The 18037-nt window shown below is 40.6% G+C and overlaps 1 protein-coding gene across 2 annotated transcripts in view; it reads left to right on the top strand.

Moving 5' to 3' along the window:
* The window catches only part of LOC127377803 (paired box protein Pax-7-like), a 72196-nt gene extending 61424 nt beyond the window's left edge, over window positions 1-10772 (top strand). For both annotated transcript variants that reach the window (XM_051426053.1, XM_051426052.1), the window contains exons 8-9: window positions 5006-5273; window positions 9788-10772. In XM_051426053.1, coding sequence (XP_051282013.1) covers window positions 5006-5273; window positions 9788-9903 — 384 coding nt within the window. In that variant the 3' untranslated portion in view covers window positions 9904-10772. The remainder of the gene's footprint in view (window positions 1-5005; window positions 5274-9787) is intronic.
* The last annotated feature ends 7265 nt before the right edge of the window (window positions 10773-18037 follow it).

Below are 18037 nucleotides of genomic sequence, written 5' to 3'. Positions count from 1 at the left end.
CTGTCCTCCACTCATCTCTTCATCTGCAAGAGTCCTCACACTGTTTGAGATGGAGGCTTATCACCCTATCCTCCGTCAGTCTCTGGGTTTGTGTGTGTGTTATATTTCACTACCTTTCATCCTTCCAGTAAAGATGACCTTGACTCACATACAGCACATCTTATTCCTCCATTAAAGAATATCTCTACAAAATTGTATCCTGTATCTACAAAAACATCTACCATACACCAATTAACTGCTGATGTATGGTATGGAACATTTAGATATACAATAGCTGACAGGATTGTCTGCAACAGCTTAAAACTTTTTATATACTCATCAATGAAGTTGGGTCTGTTCTCTAAGCTTTGGCAATCGTTAGTTACATCCCAGCAGTATTTCAAACACCAGTTTAATTGCTGAGATCTGGGAAATACATTAACACACACCAGTAGTTACATTTATCCAAATTACTGAATCCCCTATTAAACCAACACATTTATTTCTTAGTTATAATCGTCCTTTAAATTATAAACTGTGTAACCAAAATTAATAAGAAATGACTTACACCTGTTTAAGAGCAACCCGGTCTCACGTTCAAGTCCAAATATGTAAGTATCCCTCCAGCGTAATTTGTGGACGTTTTCGCCATCAAAGTCAGTTGACTTCAAGATTGATTGATTGATTCCAACAGTGAGAAAGTCTGCATATGGAGTTGGTGGGGTGGATGGGTGGCTCAAACAAACACAGGACTTTTCCTAATCCTAACCAAGTTGTTTTTGTACCTTAACCTAACCAAACAGCGACCATTTTACCATGCAAGCTTTATTGTTTAAAGGACCAGTGTGGAATTAGTGACATCTAGCAAAACCAAGCGCAAAGGAGAAACTACTGTGGAAGCGAAACTCGCAAAAAACACGAAAGGCCATATCTAGAGCCAGTGTTTGGTTTGTCCTGGGCTACTGTAGAAACATGGTGGACTCCATAAAAAGCGACTAAAAACGGCTCATTCTAAGGTAACAAAAACAAAATGATTCCTATATTATTGAGGTGAATATACACTAATAAAAACATACCTATGAATATTATTCCATTTCGGACAATAGATCCTCCTAAATGTTACACATGTGTAACTGTGTGTAACCGGACATTGCATATTTATTAACTTGACCATGGAGTCGCCTGTCCAGAAATGATGCTTGATGGATACCTACAGTGTTGTATTTTGAAGCAGAGAGCCAACTGCCCAAGCAGCAGTACTGGATGAGGTGTGAGTGACGTTGCGAGTGAAACAGCGACTTAATTCAAATATGTAATATCAACGTATGGTATGACTTAATAGGTTGTATCATCTTTTCACCTTCATCCTCATTGATGGAAGATTAAATATATTATTTTACCTGTTGCAGCATCCTCAGATTTCAGTTATGATGTAGGTGAGTATAATATCCAAAGTAATAGTGACCAAAACCACAGGCATATTACTCAGGTAGTAAAAAATCTAAATTATTCTTATTTATGCCCTGACACACTGTGCTCATTCATATTTAGAAAATGTATGCTGGACAACTTCTGTCTCAGTGAAATGCTTGCTGGAAATGTTTAGGAAGCCCTGCATTAGCTCCTGGCTACAGTATCTGTGAGCAGTACTGCTATCAGTGGGCTGCAGATGCAGATGCAGACTGAGCTTAGAAACCAACAAAGAGAAGGGTTTCCTCTGACACGAGCATAAACAAAACATGGCTTCATTAGAACAGCTAAGGACATTCAAATCCTATAAAAGGCAAACTCTTTGTCTGAAATGTATATTTATCTGAAAGGATTCATATTGTATTCATTTACTGCTACTAGCTGCTGCTTAGAGGTTGAAAAATGAATTACTTTATTAGCATTTCCATGTAGCATACTGTCCTGTCTGCTGGTACCTCAGCTCTCAGGGCTCCTCCAGTACCTTCACAACAGGAGGAAAGTGTGTGAAAGCACCAGGACACACTGAGGGATGGACCGGGGCTCAGCATTATATTGACTATATTTAACACTTTCTATCTGCCTGTACACCAGACTACTTGCATGTCTTATATTCTTTTTTCAAAAGATGGCAAAAGATCATCTTTATGGAAGCTACAGTTTTGTCTCACTCTGTTGTGCTGCAATGGCAGCCTTTCATTCTGAACAAGCATCCTGTAGTGTTTAGCAGCTGGGGCTATCACTGAGCTTCAGAGGGGTTGATAGGTTTGAACTTTGACATAGCCAGGCCAGCTGTTTCCCTGTGTAGAGCAAATTAATGATTTTTATTGACATGTTGTTATTGAATAGCCTATTTTTTTATATGTATAAGTAATATTCATATTTATTTGTTTATTTATTTTTTTAATTATAAATGAAATTCCAGCTGTTTTACAGCTAATATCAGCACAAGCCTAAGTATGAAGAACAAACTGTTCTCAGGGCACGCAGTTCAGCTCACAGTATTCCAGCACTTCTCTGCCAGTGGCAGGAACCCTGGTGCTTTCTTGTATTATGGTTGTCTAAATATTTCACCCTGTAATCCCAAGCGCCTTTAATGGAAGTCAGTGAGTTTATGCTAAATATGAAGATTTCCACTTTCAAGTACCACAATGGGCCGCTCTGCATGCCTGAATAGAAGTGTCAGGCTGCTGGAAACCCCACACCTCCTTGCCCAAGTCTAGCTTAGACATCTCCTGGGGTCCTGGAGGCTCTATTTCCCTACCTATGTCTCTCTGTACCACTCTTTTTCTGTAAAAGAAGGAAAACAGTGAAGAAGCCCATAACACAACTGTCCTTGGACGACTAGTGAAACTTGACAGTAAAGGGGAAAATGCTTTTTTTTCATTGTGCATGATAATTTGTGCTGGGGAATTGGCTTTGGGGGGGGATGGGATTTTATCAGTTGGATACGTTCAAAATCTAGCTTTCTCTTTGCTTGCTAGTTTCTCCAAAATTACCCACCCTAGTTTTAATGAAAACCACATTTAAGGATTCCTTAAATAGAAGTTACTTAATAATCTGAGTTATTCAGCAGCTCAGTTCATAATTATCTGACTGGAAAAATGTTAGATGCAGGTGATGATGATCAATTTGTCTATCATACTTCAACCAATCAGATCAACAAACCATATAACGTAGTTGGGAGAAGAGTGAAAATATCTTTTCCATCTAGAAAAGCTTTCAGTGCCGTTCTTTGCTCTTCTTTCACTGAAGAAATACTCTCCCGTTGTGAAATAACTAGCATCTATGCTAATTCTTTAGCAGCTGCCATTGTTTTTGAGCAAGCAGTCACTTCTGACACACATTGTCACACCTAGCATTAAACCACGCCCGTAGTTGTGATCTCGCATGTCCAGCTGCCTTGCAAGGTTACAACTAAATGTCACCATAGTAAAAAGACAATACACATCATTTCACTGATCAGTTCCTATTGAAATGTGTCAGTTGTGACATTTCTTAAATAAAACCTTCCCCATCAAACCCACAGCCAGTGTAGTCTATTTAGATAACATTCTGATAAATGCTAGTGCAGCCAGCAGTGGTCAGTGGGCATTAAACGTGCTAGAAGAACAGCTCATTAGCAGTAATGCTAATTACCCGAGTCACTCAATTGCAGGTTGCAGTGGGCTGTTGAGTCTCCACTCTTCCAGTAAACTGATATTACCTCATTTGTTTGATAATTCTTGGGCTTAATTGTATCTAGTTTCCCACTATAATAGTTATATCGTACCCAACAAAGTCATCGCGGAGGTCTGGGAACACAGAGATATCCATAAAAACATACACTGAGTGGTCAAAGTTAGTGCGCCTGTAAACTATGATCCAATCCAATCCAATCCAACTTTATTTGTTAAGCACTTTAAAAACAACCAAAGTTGACCAAAGTGCTGTACAGGAGAATAAATAGGACATCATCAATGTAAACAGTGATGGTGATGATGAAGACCACTGTGAGGAATATAGACAGTGATGGTGATAACACTGGAAAGTTCCCGTGGCAGATAACATGGACGAAGTCCGACGGCGATGAGCTCGATGTCCGGGCTGCAGACGCTCTTTCACACAGAGTGCCCGGTGTTACACCACCTGTTGTTTATGAGCACGGACAGTCCCCCTCCTTTCTTCATGCCGGTCGCGGTGGTGTCCCTGTCGGCTCGAACCGTCTGGAAGCCGGGAATGGTGACGTTGGAGTCCGGTATCTGCTCGATGATTGCAGGGATGTAGAGTTTAAAGCTCCTCTTCTTCATCCTCCGTTTAACCCCGCTCTGCAGCCTCCCAGCCCGTCTCCTCAGCTCAGCTCCTCCGGTATGGAGGGTACTCTCTCCAGGTCAGGATGCTAGGGGGCCTCAGGGCGATCATCTGATCGACGCAGTGGTGAAAACAATGCGACTCCCCGTTGCCATGGAGACCAGCGTAAACAAAAAATAAAAAGTGCTCAAAAACGCCAAAAAAGTATTTAGGCGACATGAACAAAGTAGTAAGAGAGTGAGAAAGTAAGAAAAGAGTTCAAAATAGCAGAAACACACTGAAAACACACTAAAACTACAACAATGAAAGGAGCTGCCATGACAGGCTGCCGTTGTCGCCGGCGCCATTCCATGGAATCATGATGGATGTTTTCAACAGTTATAAGGACAACTGAGTAATAATAGGGTAATAATTTTACTGTTCAGCTGGTTTTCTCTTTGAAAGAAATGTGTCTATCCTGTTTCGTCCTCCCACCCAATAAGCTTAGAAATTTATATTATCACTGCAGCCCAAAGTATTAACGAGATAATGACAATTAACTATTCTTAAAGCTTCACCTAACGTGTCATTACAATCAGAAGGGCAGTCTGCTTGTTAGCAACACTGACATATTAGTGGCACTAAAGTAAAGCTCAGGTGGTCACCAAAATATCCAAAATGATTGTCATGAATATTCAGAGCAGATTTCATGATCTGACCGGAGGGTGTTGAGATATCTTGCTGCCTGACAAAAAGCAGGCTAACAGCGTCTTCTCCTCTGTGTCTGCAGGTGATGAGCATCCTCAGTAACCCCAGTGGTGTTTCCTCGCAGCCACAACACGACTTTTCCATCTCACCACTCCACAGCGCCTTGGACTCCTCTCCACCCAACTCCATCTCAGCGAGCTGCAGCCAACGTTCGGCTGATTCCTCCATTAAGACGGTGGACAGCCTTCCGTCATCCCAGTCTTACTGCCCCCCGACGTACAGCACCACGAGCTATAGCATGGACCCAGCTGTGGCTGCCGCCGGCTACCAGTACAGTCAGTACGGCCAGAGTGAGTAACCAACATTTTTATAGAAACCATGTTTGCGTTACTAATGGCACAATTATGTCACTAGTGAGTGACTCAGGGGTACATGTTTTAGTAACCATTTTCTCACTTTCTACAGTATGTGAGCATGGCAACTATTTATGATGATGGTTAGGGAAAGATGAATAATAACAGTTGATAAAAAGGCTGTGATTGGGCGCCCGGTTAGCTCAGTTGGTAGAGCTGGCGTCCCATGTACCGAGTCCTTGCTGCAGTGACCTGCGGCCCTTTGCTGCGCGTCATCCCCTCTCTTTGCCCCCCTTTCCTGTCTATCTTCAGCTGTCACTATCACATAAAGGCAATAAAAGCCCCCCAAAAAGGCTGTGATTGGATTTCAACTCCACTCTTCTGCATGTAAGTCAGATGAGCTATAGGCCCATCTACCCTCCCGACCCCCACAGTCCTATGTCCTTTCTGTTTCATTACATAAAAAGCACACTTCTCCCTGCATTGCCACTGAGTGTTGGTCACATATCCTTCTGGACCTCAAAGGATCATTAAGGTTTTTTTCAACTTGGGTTTGTCCCCCATTTCTATCACTTATGATCACATTGTAGGGCTGGGTATCGTTTAAAAATGTTCGATACCAGTACCCTTACCACGATACCGATACCAATTGAGTACTTCATTCCATACTTTTTACAACTTTAAAAAAAAAAAAAGCAATCAGTTGCGCAAATGTGACCACTCCTCCCCATTCAAAAGATTTTTAAACGAATACATTTTGAAAGTGCTCAAATATTTATTTAATAACTGTACAAACATGTACAACGAAGAATTCTAATTATATATATACCTGAAGTTATCGACGGTTGCTCCGTGTTAGGGTGGCCATTTCCTTCACATCAAAGAGGACACTTTGCATACACAGGGACAGCAAGCAGATATTTGTTTGGTATGAACCGGTTTTAAATTTTAATGTTTTTCCACCAGATTACATAAAGGTGCATACACATACCACATAGCTAATAATAAATATACAAGATACAGCTCATGACACCGTGGCCTTCCAATTCAGATTACATAGGTCTAATAAACATCATACAGAAACTGTTCTTAATGTTTTTATCTGGATAGATAAAGGGTAAAAAAAAATACAGCACCTTCTGTTTCAGATGTATAGGCTTTGCCTAGACTTTGCCTATACATATGAGTATGAGCATTTTCAGAATTTCAGTCCAACAACCGACGTTAGCTCACCTTATGATCTCTGTGATGAGGGCCTGATTGACAGCCTGGTGGTAGCAACTGTGGTGATTGCTTGGCGAATCAACACATGGCTCATTTGACTATTAAAATGAGCCATGTGTTGATAGGTCACAACACAAAAATGTAACCAATGAAATTACTTATTTTGACACAGCTTTATAGCCAATAAATATTAAACTAACGAGGTAATGTGTCAAAAGGCGGACCTTTTTTGTTATTTTCTCAAAAGGAGGACAAATTAGTGTCCGGCTTAAGGCTGCACCTGCAGCTAGAAGTGTCATTTAAAAGCCAGACAAATGGCCACCCTACTCCGTGTCCTGTTGAGATGACGACGACGACGCTGGTGTTGTAGACGCTGGCTTCTTAAAAACAGTGCAGTTGTCCACACTGAAGTTTGTTCCGTGCGTGATGAGGTGCTTCATCATTGTTAGTATTCCCCAATTTCCCCGAAATAATCTTGCCGCATTTGATGTATCTATTTGTACCCAGCGCCACAGGCGTGTAGTACAACCATACTTTTGAATGTTTTGCTGCCGGCATCTCGGAATGCTGACCAGCCAACTCCGCCACAGACTAAGCACGCACGCTTTACCGCCATACAAAGCAAAACCATAGAAACAGTCAGTCATTTTTTTTCTTGATCTGGGTAGTGGGTACAAAAAGTACCGATTGCAGGTATCGTTTGACAGGCGCAGTTTCGATACTACTTGGTACCGGGTTGTTTCAGTTGATACCTGAAAGGTATCGAGTACTGATACCCAGCCCTATCGCATTGTACTACTAGATTGTCCTTTGAACTTCATCAGTCTGATAACCAATAAGATTTAGGTTATATGTTCAAAAGGTGTTTCTTTAAGAAAATCTGTGTGATCCTGTGTGAAGTGATGTTTGTGGCTGTGGCCCTTCACCCCCACCTCTCTCTCCTGCAGACAGATTAGACAGTTTACTTCAGACATTTAACTCTTCTCTTGTTCTATTGCAGGAAGCTCCTGACAGATTAAAGTACATACTGTCAAAATAGCTGTATTTCGTGTGTGTGTGTGTGTGTGTGTGTGTGTGTGTGTGTGTGTGTGTGTGTGTGTGTGCGCCTGTGTTTTTGTCTGTGTGTTATCAGATAGGCTCTATCTTTGAGGCAGAGGACTCTCAGTGTGACTGCTCAACAGGGATTTAAGGTATAAACCTGGTTGACAGGAAAAACAGCTTCCTTTAGAGGGCCTCACTAAACCCTTGTGAAACACAAACACACACAAACACACACACACACACACACACACAAACACACACTGCTCCCCCACTACCTGTCTGGGTGACTGGCATCTTGGCAGACAGACCTGCCCACCCATAGGTGCTCTTCTTTCTCTTATTCCTCAGCACAGAGTGACAGCTTCCTTTCTGTGCACATCCTAACTGACATGCCTTACTTACACCCCCCGCCCCCCACGATAGCTACAACACACACTCATGCACACCCAAACACACCATGGCACATCACATCTGCTGTCAGCCCTCCTCTCTCCTGCCCTATAAAAGAGAAGTTATCACAAGCTCAACCAGGGAGGGGCAACATCCAGCACTCAGAGACAAAAATATGCTGAGCGTTAATGCCAGCTTTCCAAGAGGCACGGTTATTCTACCTGCCTCTCCGTCTGTCTGTCTGTCTGTCTGTCTGTCTGTCTGTCTGGAAAGCCAAACTGTTGCCTCCTTTTGTTTGTCTGTCAAACATCGTGTTCTCTTGTCAGTCAGTGTGACTAGACATCCAACAAACAATCCTGCAACATTATAATACACATTAAAGGATTAGTCTGGTAAGATTCTATATTTCTCTTCTTGTCATCACATCTCACATGCAGAGTCAAACCAACACTGAATGTAACAAGTGTTCCTTCATTACCATGAACACACATTCTCAATCTCACATGCACTGTCTTGCAAACACATTCTCTCTCCCAGCTCATCAAAAACTGCAGCTTGGTCAGTGGCCCTCCGCTTCAAAATATGACAATGTAGGTATCCTGCAGACCCCTCCACTGCAGTTAAATTAGCAAGAATATGTAATTCCCAGTTAGACTTTCAGAAAAAAGCTTGCATGGTTAGCGGCTGCAGTTTTGTTATGTTTATTGCAAGAACTACTAGTTAAGGAATAGGAAACATCACTTATGTATTGACCTGACACAACTTAAGTACATGAATAAAACATCATTTAAGTTAAAAGTCCAGTGTGTAACATTTATGAGTATCTATTGGCAAAAATGGAATAAAAGAATCATTGTATTTTTGTCACCTTAGAATGAGCTGTGTTTATCTACAGAGGGAGTGGGTCCTCTTCTGGCAGAGTCCGCCATGTTGAACCACCATGTTTCTACAGCAGCCCAGAACGGACAAACCAAACACTGGCTCTAGATAGCAGCGTTCACATTTTCTGTACGTTTTGTGGCCATTGTAGTTTCTCCTTTTTGCTTAGAAGACGAGGGTGAAGCAAGGGAGTTGCAATATACAGCTACACTGCTAGATGCCAATACATCCTACACACTGGACATTTAACTTAATGTTATTTAAAATAAATTGTTTAGTTTTGGTTTTTCAGGGGACCAAGTTCTGTGTTTGTTTGAGCCATCCATCCACTCACCACCTCCATAGGTGGACTTTCCTGCTCTTTGAACTGCAGTATTTGAAGACTTGGGAGTCAGATGGGGTTGGTCCTGCTGTCCGTTTATGGACCACGCAGAATTCATAGGGAGGTTGCTAGGGTGGATGGATGGTTGGCATTCGAAGTTCATGACTTTGTACCCCGTAGCCTGGGGTTGATATCCTGAGTCCTGTGTGTAGTCTGCTTCAGGATGGATAAGGGAAGGAAAGGTGGATTTGGTTAAGTGAACGCATCCTGGCTTGTGCCTCCAAGTCACTGTTTAAGTTGCCTAAACAGAACCTTAAAAAATAATCATGCTGTAGTTTATATAAGCTGATGTTAAAGAATAATATGAGAGTCTTAACTATATTATATTAATTTTAGAAATGTATTAATTTTAAGCCTTTCAAAATATGTCCTTTGTGGGGGACATGGGGAAACAGAGCAAATTAAATTATTGTTTGTGATGTGTTTCTTATATATGATTTCAAAATATTAAACCACTTTTTGAAGTAAAAACACTCAACAAAATGGTACTCTAAATATTTTGAATGAGTTTAAGCTGTCACAGTGTCAGAGTGTCTCAGTAGCAGTAAAGAGGACTCTGTCAGATCACTAACTCTGGGTCCTGTCTCCTCTCCAGCTGCTGTGGATTACCTGGCCAAGAACGTTGGCCTGTCCAGTCAGCGCAGGATGAAGCTGGCTGACCACTCAGCTGTACTGGGACTGCTGCAGGTCGAGACTGGCCAGGCCTACTAGGACTCACCTAACATATTTAAACAACATGACACCTGGTCACCAGCACAACCCCCATCTCCTGCTACCATCCATACAAATCTCCCAGAGAATGTGTGTGTGTGTGTGTGTGTGTGCGCGTATCATAGACTGAGTATATGCTGATATTTAGCTTTTTCATACTTATTTTATGTAACTGTTTCTCCAGGGTTTAAGAATGATGCAGCTGTCCGAGCTTTAAACATTCCCCATGGGACCAAGCAAATCCACAACAAGGATTTCCACTGATAGGAATGTTAAGGGTTCTTTTATTTGTTCTTATATAATACTGCACCACAATTTGTACTGGATAATTATAATCTAGTGGTATAAATAATTACTATGTGAATCCTGAGCCAATCCATTCAGACTGACCTTTGAAACATCAAAATCCACATAAAAAAACTGCCTTTGTGTTCAGTCTGAACACACCTTTGGGAAACACCACCCGGGTTACTCTGCTAAGTCACCTCCTAGTCTTCATCACTTGTACTGAGTTTCATTCACTGACATATTTTTCTGCTTGTGTCGTCACACAACTGCACGTGTGAGTGGATTATGGCTCATGGATGCTCCAGTAGGGGAGAGTGGGGTCAGTTGTCACACTTTTTGCCTTCATTTGAATCCCTCAAAAATTGCATTGATAATGGATTCCCTTTCAATGTGTAATGGAAGCCTAAAGTGTCAGGTAGGCATGGAGTAACCTTATTCTCTTTAAAGCTGCAGTAGGTTACTTTTTAGAAAAATACCTTTTCCGCCATATTTGCTGAAACCTTCACTATGTGTGTATATATATATATATATATCAGAGCCGAGGAAGATAGAAAGATGCTTGGTTTGGAGGCTTGAAGATAGTGGATGTGGACTGTCTGTTTGCTGTGAACCTGACTCCCCCCACGGCCCCCCCTGACAGGATCTGTCCCAGGTTTCTGCCTTTTAACAGGTTTTTTTTTTTCCCTTTTCCCCAATTGTTTTTTTTTTGGGGGTTTTGTTGGGTCTCTGTAATTAATGTTAAAGAGTTCGGTCTAGACCTGCCCTATTTGAAAAGTGTCCTGAATAACTTTGTTATGAATTGGCGCTATACAAATAAATTTTATTTTATTTTATTTTATTTTTTATTTTTTTTCAGGGCCCAAAGCGCCGGTATTTGACAACCTGGGACTGAAACTCACCAATCAACTATCTTTCCTGTATCCGATTGTTTTTTTTTGTTCAGGTCTGGTGGATTCTTGCAAATACCATTAGGAGTACTAGGAGGATCCAGAGGAATACATTTTTTTTTACAGATTATCAGTCTCATGTTCTACTGTCAGGATCAAGTTTAGGCAAATATGTCAAAAAGTTATTTTTATACATGTTACCTACTGCAGCTTTATTATTATTCTGTTCAAAAGATACAGACTGTCAAATACGTCTTATGCACTTGTGACAACCGTCCCCATTCTGGGGTTGGTGGTGCCACACGATAGGTTGTCCCTGTTCGATTTCAATGGGGGAAAAAATGGAGGCAATCTTAAGATCAGTCGAAAAAAACAATTTAAAAGTTTGATTTCATTGAAACATGAACATGAACATGGAAAATCCTTTTGTAACATGTTTATGTTTATCCTTATGTAACAATATAAAGAACAATAATACTCAACTCATCCTTGTGTTAGTCACTCACCGTCACTCACATGAGACAACCAACCCTGAAACTAAGATTCCCAACTGGGAATTTTTGCTATTGACCAAGCTAACAACCACTTAACCATGCTAAGTAAAAACACAAAACTAGAGCTCTCCCTTCATAATTTTTAATGTTCATCATTTTATTACAAACCCATTGTGTAAATGCCGAGAGGACACACACAGAAGAGCTGGACTTTTACATACATATATATACATATACACATATATATGACCCTGTAGGTGACCCCCAGCCTTCTAGGGACTGATGAACGTGACAACCAACCCTGTTGTCCCTTACCTCAAATTCAAGTGGGTTGTACTTCTGACCCACCCTGAGGTGGGCGTTGAGAATTTAAACTAAGCTAAAACAAGATTTTAAGCTGTTGTTTTGTTTTTACCTCGAAAAGAACAAAATGCCGGGGCAACCCTAAATACTTAACGGTCAACTTAGTAGATACTGAATATCAGCACAAATTATTGGCAGCTTAAAAAGAAAAAAACCCTTCAGGAACCCATGTGTGCATGTGTGTCTAAGTATGTGAGGGAGAGAAACACCTCTGTAGCAGACTGATATGGACTAATTGAGCCAATCCTGAAGAAATGTCTCTGTTCTGACACTGCAGTCCCTCTTATCAACAACAAGACCTCCTGAGGAGCTTTGGAAATAGTTGGAGGTCAAACAAGTTCCTGACTGAGCAGCTCGTACTCAGTGTGACCATCTCTTCCCATCAGCTGGAGCCGGATGTTTCTCCAGGCAGCTTAGTACCAATCATTACACACTCACTTTCATTTCTTTGGATTTGAGTTAATTTATTGTCTACTCCTTGCATTTATCTATAAAAAACAAGCGCTTGTTAGTACTATGACAATCCAACATCAGCTATTCATAGTTATCATAGTCATTCAGCCATATCTGCAATTACAATTGGAGTTGTTAACAGTGTTCCGTTTGGAAGTGTATCTCCCACAGTTACTTTCATGCTTGCTAAATGGTTTACTTGCTGTGTGGATTATGTTTCTCTTCAACATATCAAACAGAATGTTCATATTGAGCAAAATGTTTACTGTCAATGCTTTCATGTCATAATCCGCCCATGACAACTACAGTATGGTTGAGGATGGTTCAACATTTTGCTATAGTGCCTATGTCTGAAATCCTAGTTTCCTCTCAGCTCGCTGTTGATGAGTAGTTTATCAGTGAACAAAGAAAGTGTAAATTATCAAATAATGGAGTTTCCTTACCTCAACTGCAGAGAGAACCAGGCCTATATTAGAGACCATGGACATGCACAGAAATGTTAAGGGGCTGTTGCTGTTGCTCTAACCTGAATGGTATAACCAATATGTTGCCCAGTAAATACAAATCTCCACATATGCTTCAGAACAATGCATTTTGTGCAGTATTGCCTTATATCATGCTACAGGCTACAGAATTTTGCATGTAGCCTGCTGCCCATGTATTAGCCAGCTAGCTAGCTAGCTAGCTAGCTAAAATTGGTTCATGTGATAGCATTATATAAAATATATTGCACAACGATATGCAAAAGTGTCAACAAACAACATTTTGGATGATATTGTGATTGGTCCAACAATTATAGGCTAGGCATATTTTTGCAACAACAACAGCAAAAAATAAATAAAGAGGGCAATTGTACAGCCTTGTGCACGTCCTACTGTAATAAAAGGCTCAGTGATTTTACCTGGCCATTATTTGAATACTTGAGAATTTATCAAGTTAGTTAAAATTCAACATAGTCAAAACTGATTTGTAATATGGATCCAAATAATTTACCTCTCAGAATGTAGAGATAAATTAGCATTTTGACATGTCATAAAGGAATTCAGGGCTGTCCACACCAAGAACAGTAACTATAATGATGTGAGTATCTACAATGATGAACAATAAGGTTGTATAAACAGTGGTCCCAACGCGTTGTATGCGTTGTTATTTCTTTATGTTGGGCAGAGAAACAAAATGAAAACCAGAAGGATCTGGGTTCACAAAGTTCTTCAAAGAGAAGAGTTGTCGTCATCCTATGAAAACAAATTTTGTTCATATTTTGAGGACATCAGTGAGGAACAAACAAACTTCAGGGTTCCCACGTATCCTGGAAAACATGGAATACCTTGAATTTAAGCTTTTCAATCATGGAAACACCTGGAATTTGATTAAAATTACCAAAAATATTGGAAATAATTTATGTTGTCCTGGAAAAAATGTAATAGCATTATAGCTCGCCTAAGCAAACCTGGCTGCATATTTAGTTTTAAACTCATAACCTGTGTGGTTACATGGAAAGGAAACATTTCATTTCGGGTCCCATGTCAGTCAGTCTTGCTGTTCACACCACATGCAAAGTGAAACGGACTCGCTGAGCTCTTTTCAGCGCCTAGTCTATCTTGTCCAGAGCCATAAGCTGAATGCCGTTGGAAAAGCTGTCAGCATATCTACATACACACAGCCTATTAATGATCAGATTTGTTGTTGTAGTTGTTATATGCATTATTACATGCACAGTGATGTTAATTGTAATAAACACTTTGGCTGGGGTGTGAACAGCCAAGCATAAGCAGGTTAACAAAGTACGATATTCATCGTGATCCCTGCATAATTAAAAAGGGACTCAATCCTGCTAGGCCTACCGGTAGTTCCTTTGGGAGCTGTTTTAAACTCATAACCTGTGTGCTCCTGTATTGTCAAGAAAATAATTCCTGGAAAATGATTCCCTAAAAAGAGGTGGGAACCCTGTTATTCCTATCATTGCTGCAGACAGTTTGGCATTGAGTCTCAGGTATAAAAAAAAATGTGTAGCCTATTTTTTATGATACAATAATAAGTTGCATACCACAGTGTCATTCATCAAATGACTCTGAAAGCGAACCCAACGATATCATCTGCCACCGTTGTTATAGTTGTGGTGGACTCCACCATCCATTTTAAAGAGATACATTTATTGTTATTGTTATTACTCTTGGTGTGGATGTTCCTTTAAAGATTTCTGTAATGTCAACCTCAAAAATGGTTAGCCATTCTAGCACAAACTGCACCAGTTTCATGAAGGAGTCCATTGAGGATGTGTAGCACAATCAGAGAGGTTTGATCTTCCTCAGTCTGGTCACCCGTACCAACCAAAGTGAAACCTCCTGGCTTTTGCACCCATCCATGAACTCCACAGGAACTTCCCCACTGCTCAGGAGACCAACAACAATGCTGTGAGTCGTGTTCTGGTCTCCGGTGGAAAGCACCTCAAGAGAATAAACGGAGACAAAACACAATGGCATTCTTCCACACATAAACCATACTTGAACCATCCAAATATGCTTCTGCATTATTAACGTTCTCTTTCTTTCACTTTTTGTTCTGTATTTAATGCCATTCCAGAGAGACGCTCAGTGTTTTATCCTCAGCTCACAAGACCATCAGGAATTTAGAGAGTTCATTTCCATTCCAACTGAATGCCGGTGTCCATGTAGACCTGTGGTGGTCTAATACAGAGGCTTTTACAATATCTCTGCACCTCCACAAGAGCCATGAAAACTCGTTGGACACTGGCTGTGTTAACCTCTTGTGTATATATATTTTTTCAATGATAGCAAACCAAGGAGAACATTAAGGATCAAATGTACAGATATGCTCATTCACCCCCACCCCTCCTGTTTAATTCTTGGTCCTTTCTCTGCTTGTTTTATTCTGCTTTCTGTTTGGCATGTGTGTATGTTGCCATGGTATAATTTATTCTACCTGTAGGACGTATTAGACTAGTAAGAAATTTGTATTGGCATTTACTCCCCTCAGCCTCTTGGTGTGTCAACTGTAACACTGGCGTAACTGTCTGTTCATTAAAGCTCTACAACTGGACCAAGACCACAGGCTTGTGCTGGCTTCCTGGTCTTCATTAACAGACACTGAAGATGTTGTTGTTGCTGTTTGTAGGTAGTAAAATGAAAGAAGAAAAGGGATTCGGTTCAGCATTTTTTTAAATTAAAGTTTTTAAAGCTGCAGTAGATAATTTTTATAAAAAAGCTTTCATCATATTTGCTGAAACTTTCACTATATCCTGACAGTAGTACATGAAACTGATAATCTGTGGGAAAAATCTGGTTCCTCTGGCTCCTCCTAGTGCTCTTAATGGTAACGGACCTGAACGAAAACAACCAATCAGAGCCCAGAAACCACCTTTGGGAATAATGTATTTGACGTGTACTTAATTATTTTAGTTTGTCCCATCTTCCCGGAATTTTTTTTCGTTAGAGCGTGAAATGTCCTGAAACTACTTTTTCGTGTTCCTCCTATATGCCTTATCCGATTTGCACAAAATTTTCCACGTGGTATCTGGGGACCGTCCTGGCAAAAAAATAATTTGAAGAATTTTGATATTTCAAAAAGGCCCTGAGACTCGCTAACAAATGTGTCAACAGTCCGCCACTAGGTGGCACTCTGGTGGCATGGTAAATCACTGTGCGGAGACCGTAATAGTTATGAATATGAAATTCACATGGCACGTGTAAACTGATGCCTGTGGCTCACATACCAAAAATCGTGTTTGCCGTGTTTGTAGCACCCCCTACAGTATTTTAAAAAAGCAGCCCCGGCGCCACGTTTCACCGATATATATGAAACTCGGTAGGCACGTTACACGTGCCGAGATGTACAAAAAAGCCTCTTGGACCCATACCCCAAACCCCACAGGAAGTCGGCTATTTTGATTTTCATTTTTTGCAAGGAATTTTTCGCCTTGTATTTGAAGTCCTCCTAGGGGATTTATCATATCTACTTCAAATTGGTCAGTACAGTCAAAAAACATTGCTGAATAAAAGTTGTGCTATTTGTGACTGTACGTCAAATTCGTCCACATTGAATTTCGCAGCCATTTTCGGCGTTTTTTTGCGTTGTATTTGAACGAACTTAGGGAATTCATTGGCTCTACTTCAAAATTGGTCAGTACAGATAGAAAATGTTGCTGATTAAAAGTTGTGCTATTTGTGCATGTACATTAAAGGGCGTGTCCGTGGCGTGGCATCAAAGTCAGCCATTTTTTTGTTATTTTCTGTGATTTTTCGTGTTGTATTTGAACGAACTCCTCCTAGGGAATTCATCGGATCTGCTTCAAAATTGGTCAGTACAGTCAAAGTATCTTGCTGATTAGAAGTTGTGCTATTTGTACACATACGTTGAAGGGCGCGTCCGTGGCATACCGTCAAAGTTGGCCAGGTTGAATCAAATGTCAAACATTGATGCTATTTCACAGTTTTTTTTGCGTTGTATTTGAACGAACTCCTCCTGAGGAATTTATCTGATCTGCTTCAAAATTGGTCATTATAGTTAAAAAATTTTGCTAATTAAAAGTTGTGCTATTTGTGCATGTACCCCAAAGTGTGTGTCCGTGGCGTGCCGTCAAATTTAGCCAGGATGAATCGAATGTCAAACTGTGATGCCATTTCCAGCATTTTCAGCGTTTTTTTGTGTTGTATTTCAACGAAGTCCTACTAGGGAATTTATCGGATTAATGTCAAAATTGGTCAGTACAGTTAAAAAATATTGAACAGATAGTACTCATAACTTCAGTGTAAAATGTCCAATGTCCACTAAACTTCACATATTCTGTAACAGTCCCACCCTGAATGGTAAATGGACCTGTACTTGTATAGCGCCTTTCTAGTCTTCCGACCACTCAAAGCGCTTTTACACTACGTGCCACATTCACCCTTTCACACATCCTCACAACTTCAGTGTACATGGTCCAATCTCAATGAAAGTCCCACCCTGAACACATCTACATGACAATATTCAGATATAGTGAGAGCGCCAACTACTGGCAACAGGAAGTAAGTGCTGCGATGCGATTATGATCTGATTTCCGCCAAATTTTTATGTTGTGGTCCGCACGTGTTGCGACGGCACACGACGCGGCCGCAGCACACATGTGTGGACAGGAGGAGCTGGGAATAAAACCTCCATCCTGTAAATAGAGGATGATGAGCTCTACCTACAGTATGTTTATTTGTATATCTTTTTTATTCCTCTTGTTGGTGGTTAAATTCAAACTCATGCTTGAGGCTGTTTTTTTGCAGACAATACTTTCTGTTGTATCAAAGAGATTATTAGTTCTGTGCTTCTACTATTTTTTATTTCATTTTTTTACTGTAATTCAATTCAATTCAATTCAATTTTATTTATTTGTATAGATTCATAACAGAAGTTATCTCAGGACACTTTTCACATAGAGCAGGTCTAGACCGAACTCTTTAAAACATTATTTACAGAGACCCAACAGTACCACAATGAGCAAGCACTTGGCCACAAGGGCAAAGAAAAACTGCCTGTTAAAAAGCAGAAACCTAGGACAGATCCTTCGGCTCTAGGTGGGTGGTCGTCTGCCTCGACCAGTTGGGGCGAAAGAGAGAGAGAGAGACAGAGAGAGAGACAGACAGACAGGTGCACAGCAAC

Source organism: Dicentrarchus labrax, unplaced genomic scaffold (assembly GCF_905237075.1).
Source record: "Dicentrarchus labrax unplaced genomic scaffold, dlabrax2021, whole genome shotgun sequence".
Taxonomy (NCBI): domain Eukaryota; kingdom Metazoa; phylum Chordata; class Actinopteri; family Moronidae; genus Dicentrarchus; species Dicentrarchus labrax.
This window is presented reverse-complemented; position numbering and strand designations above follow the sequence as displayed.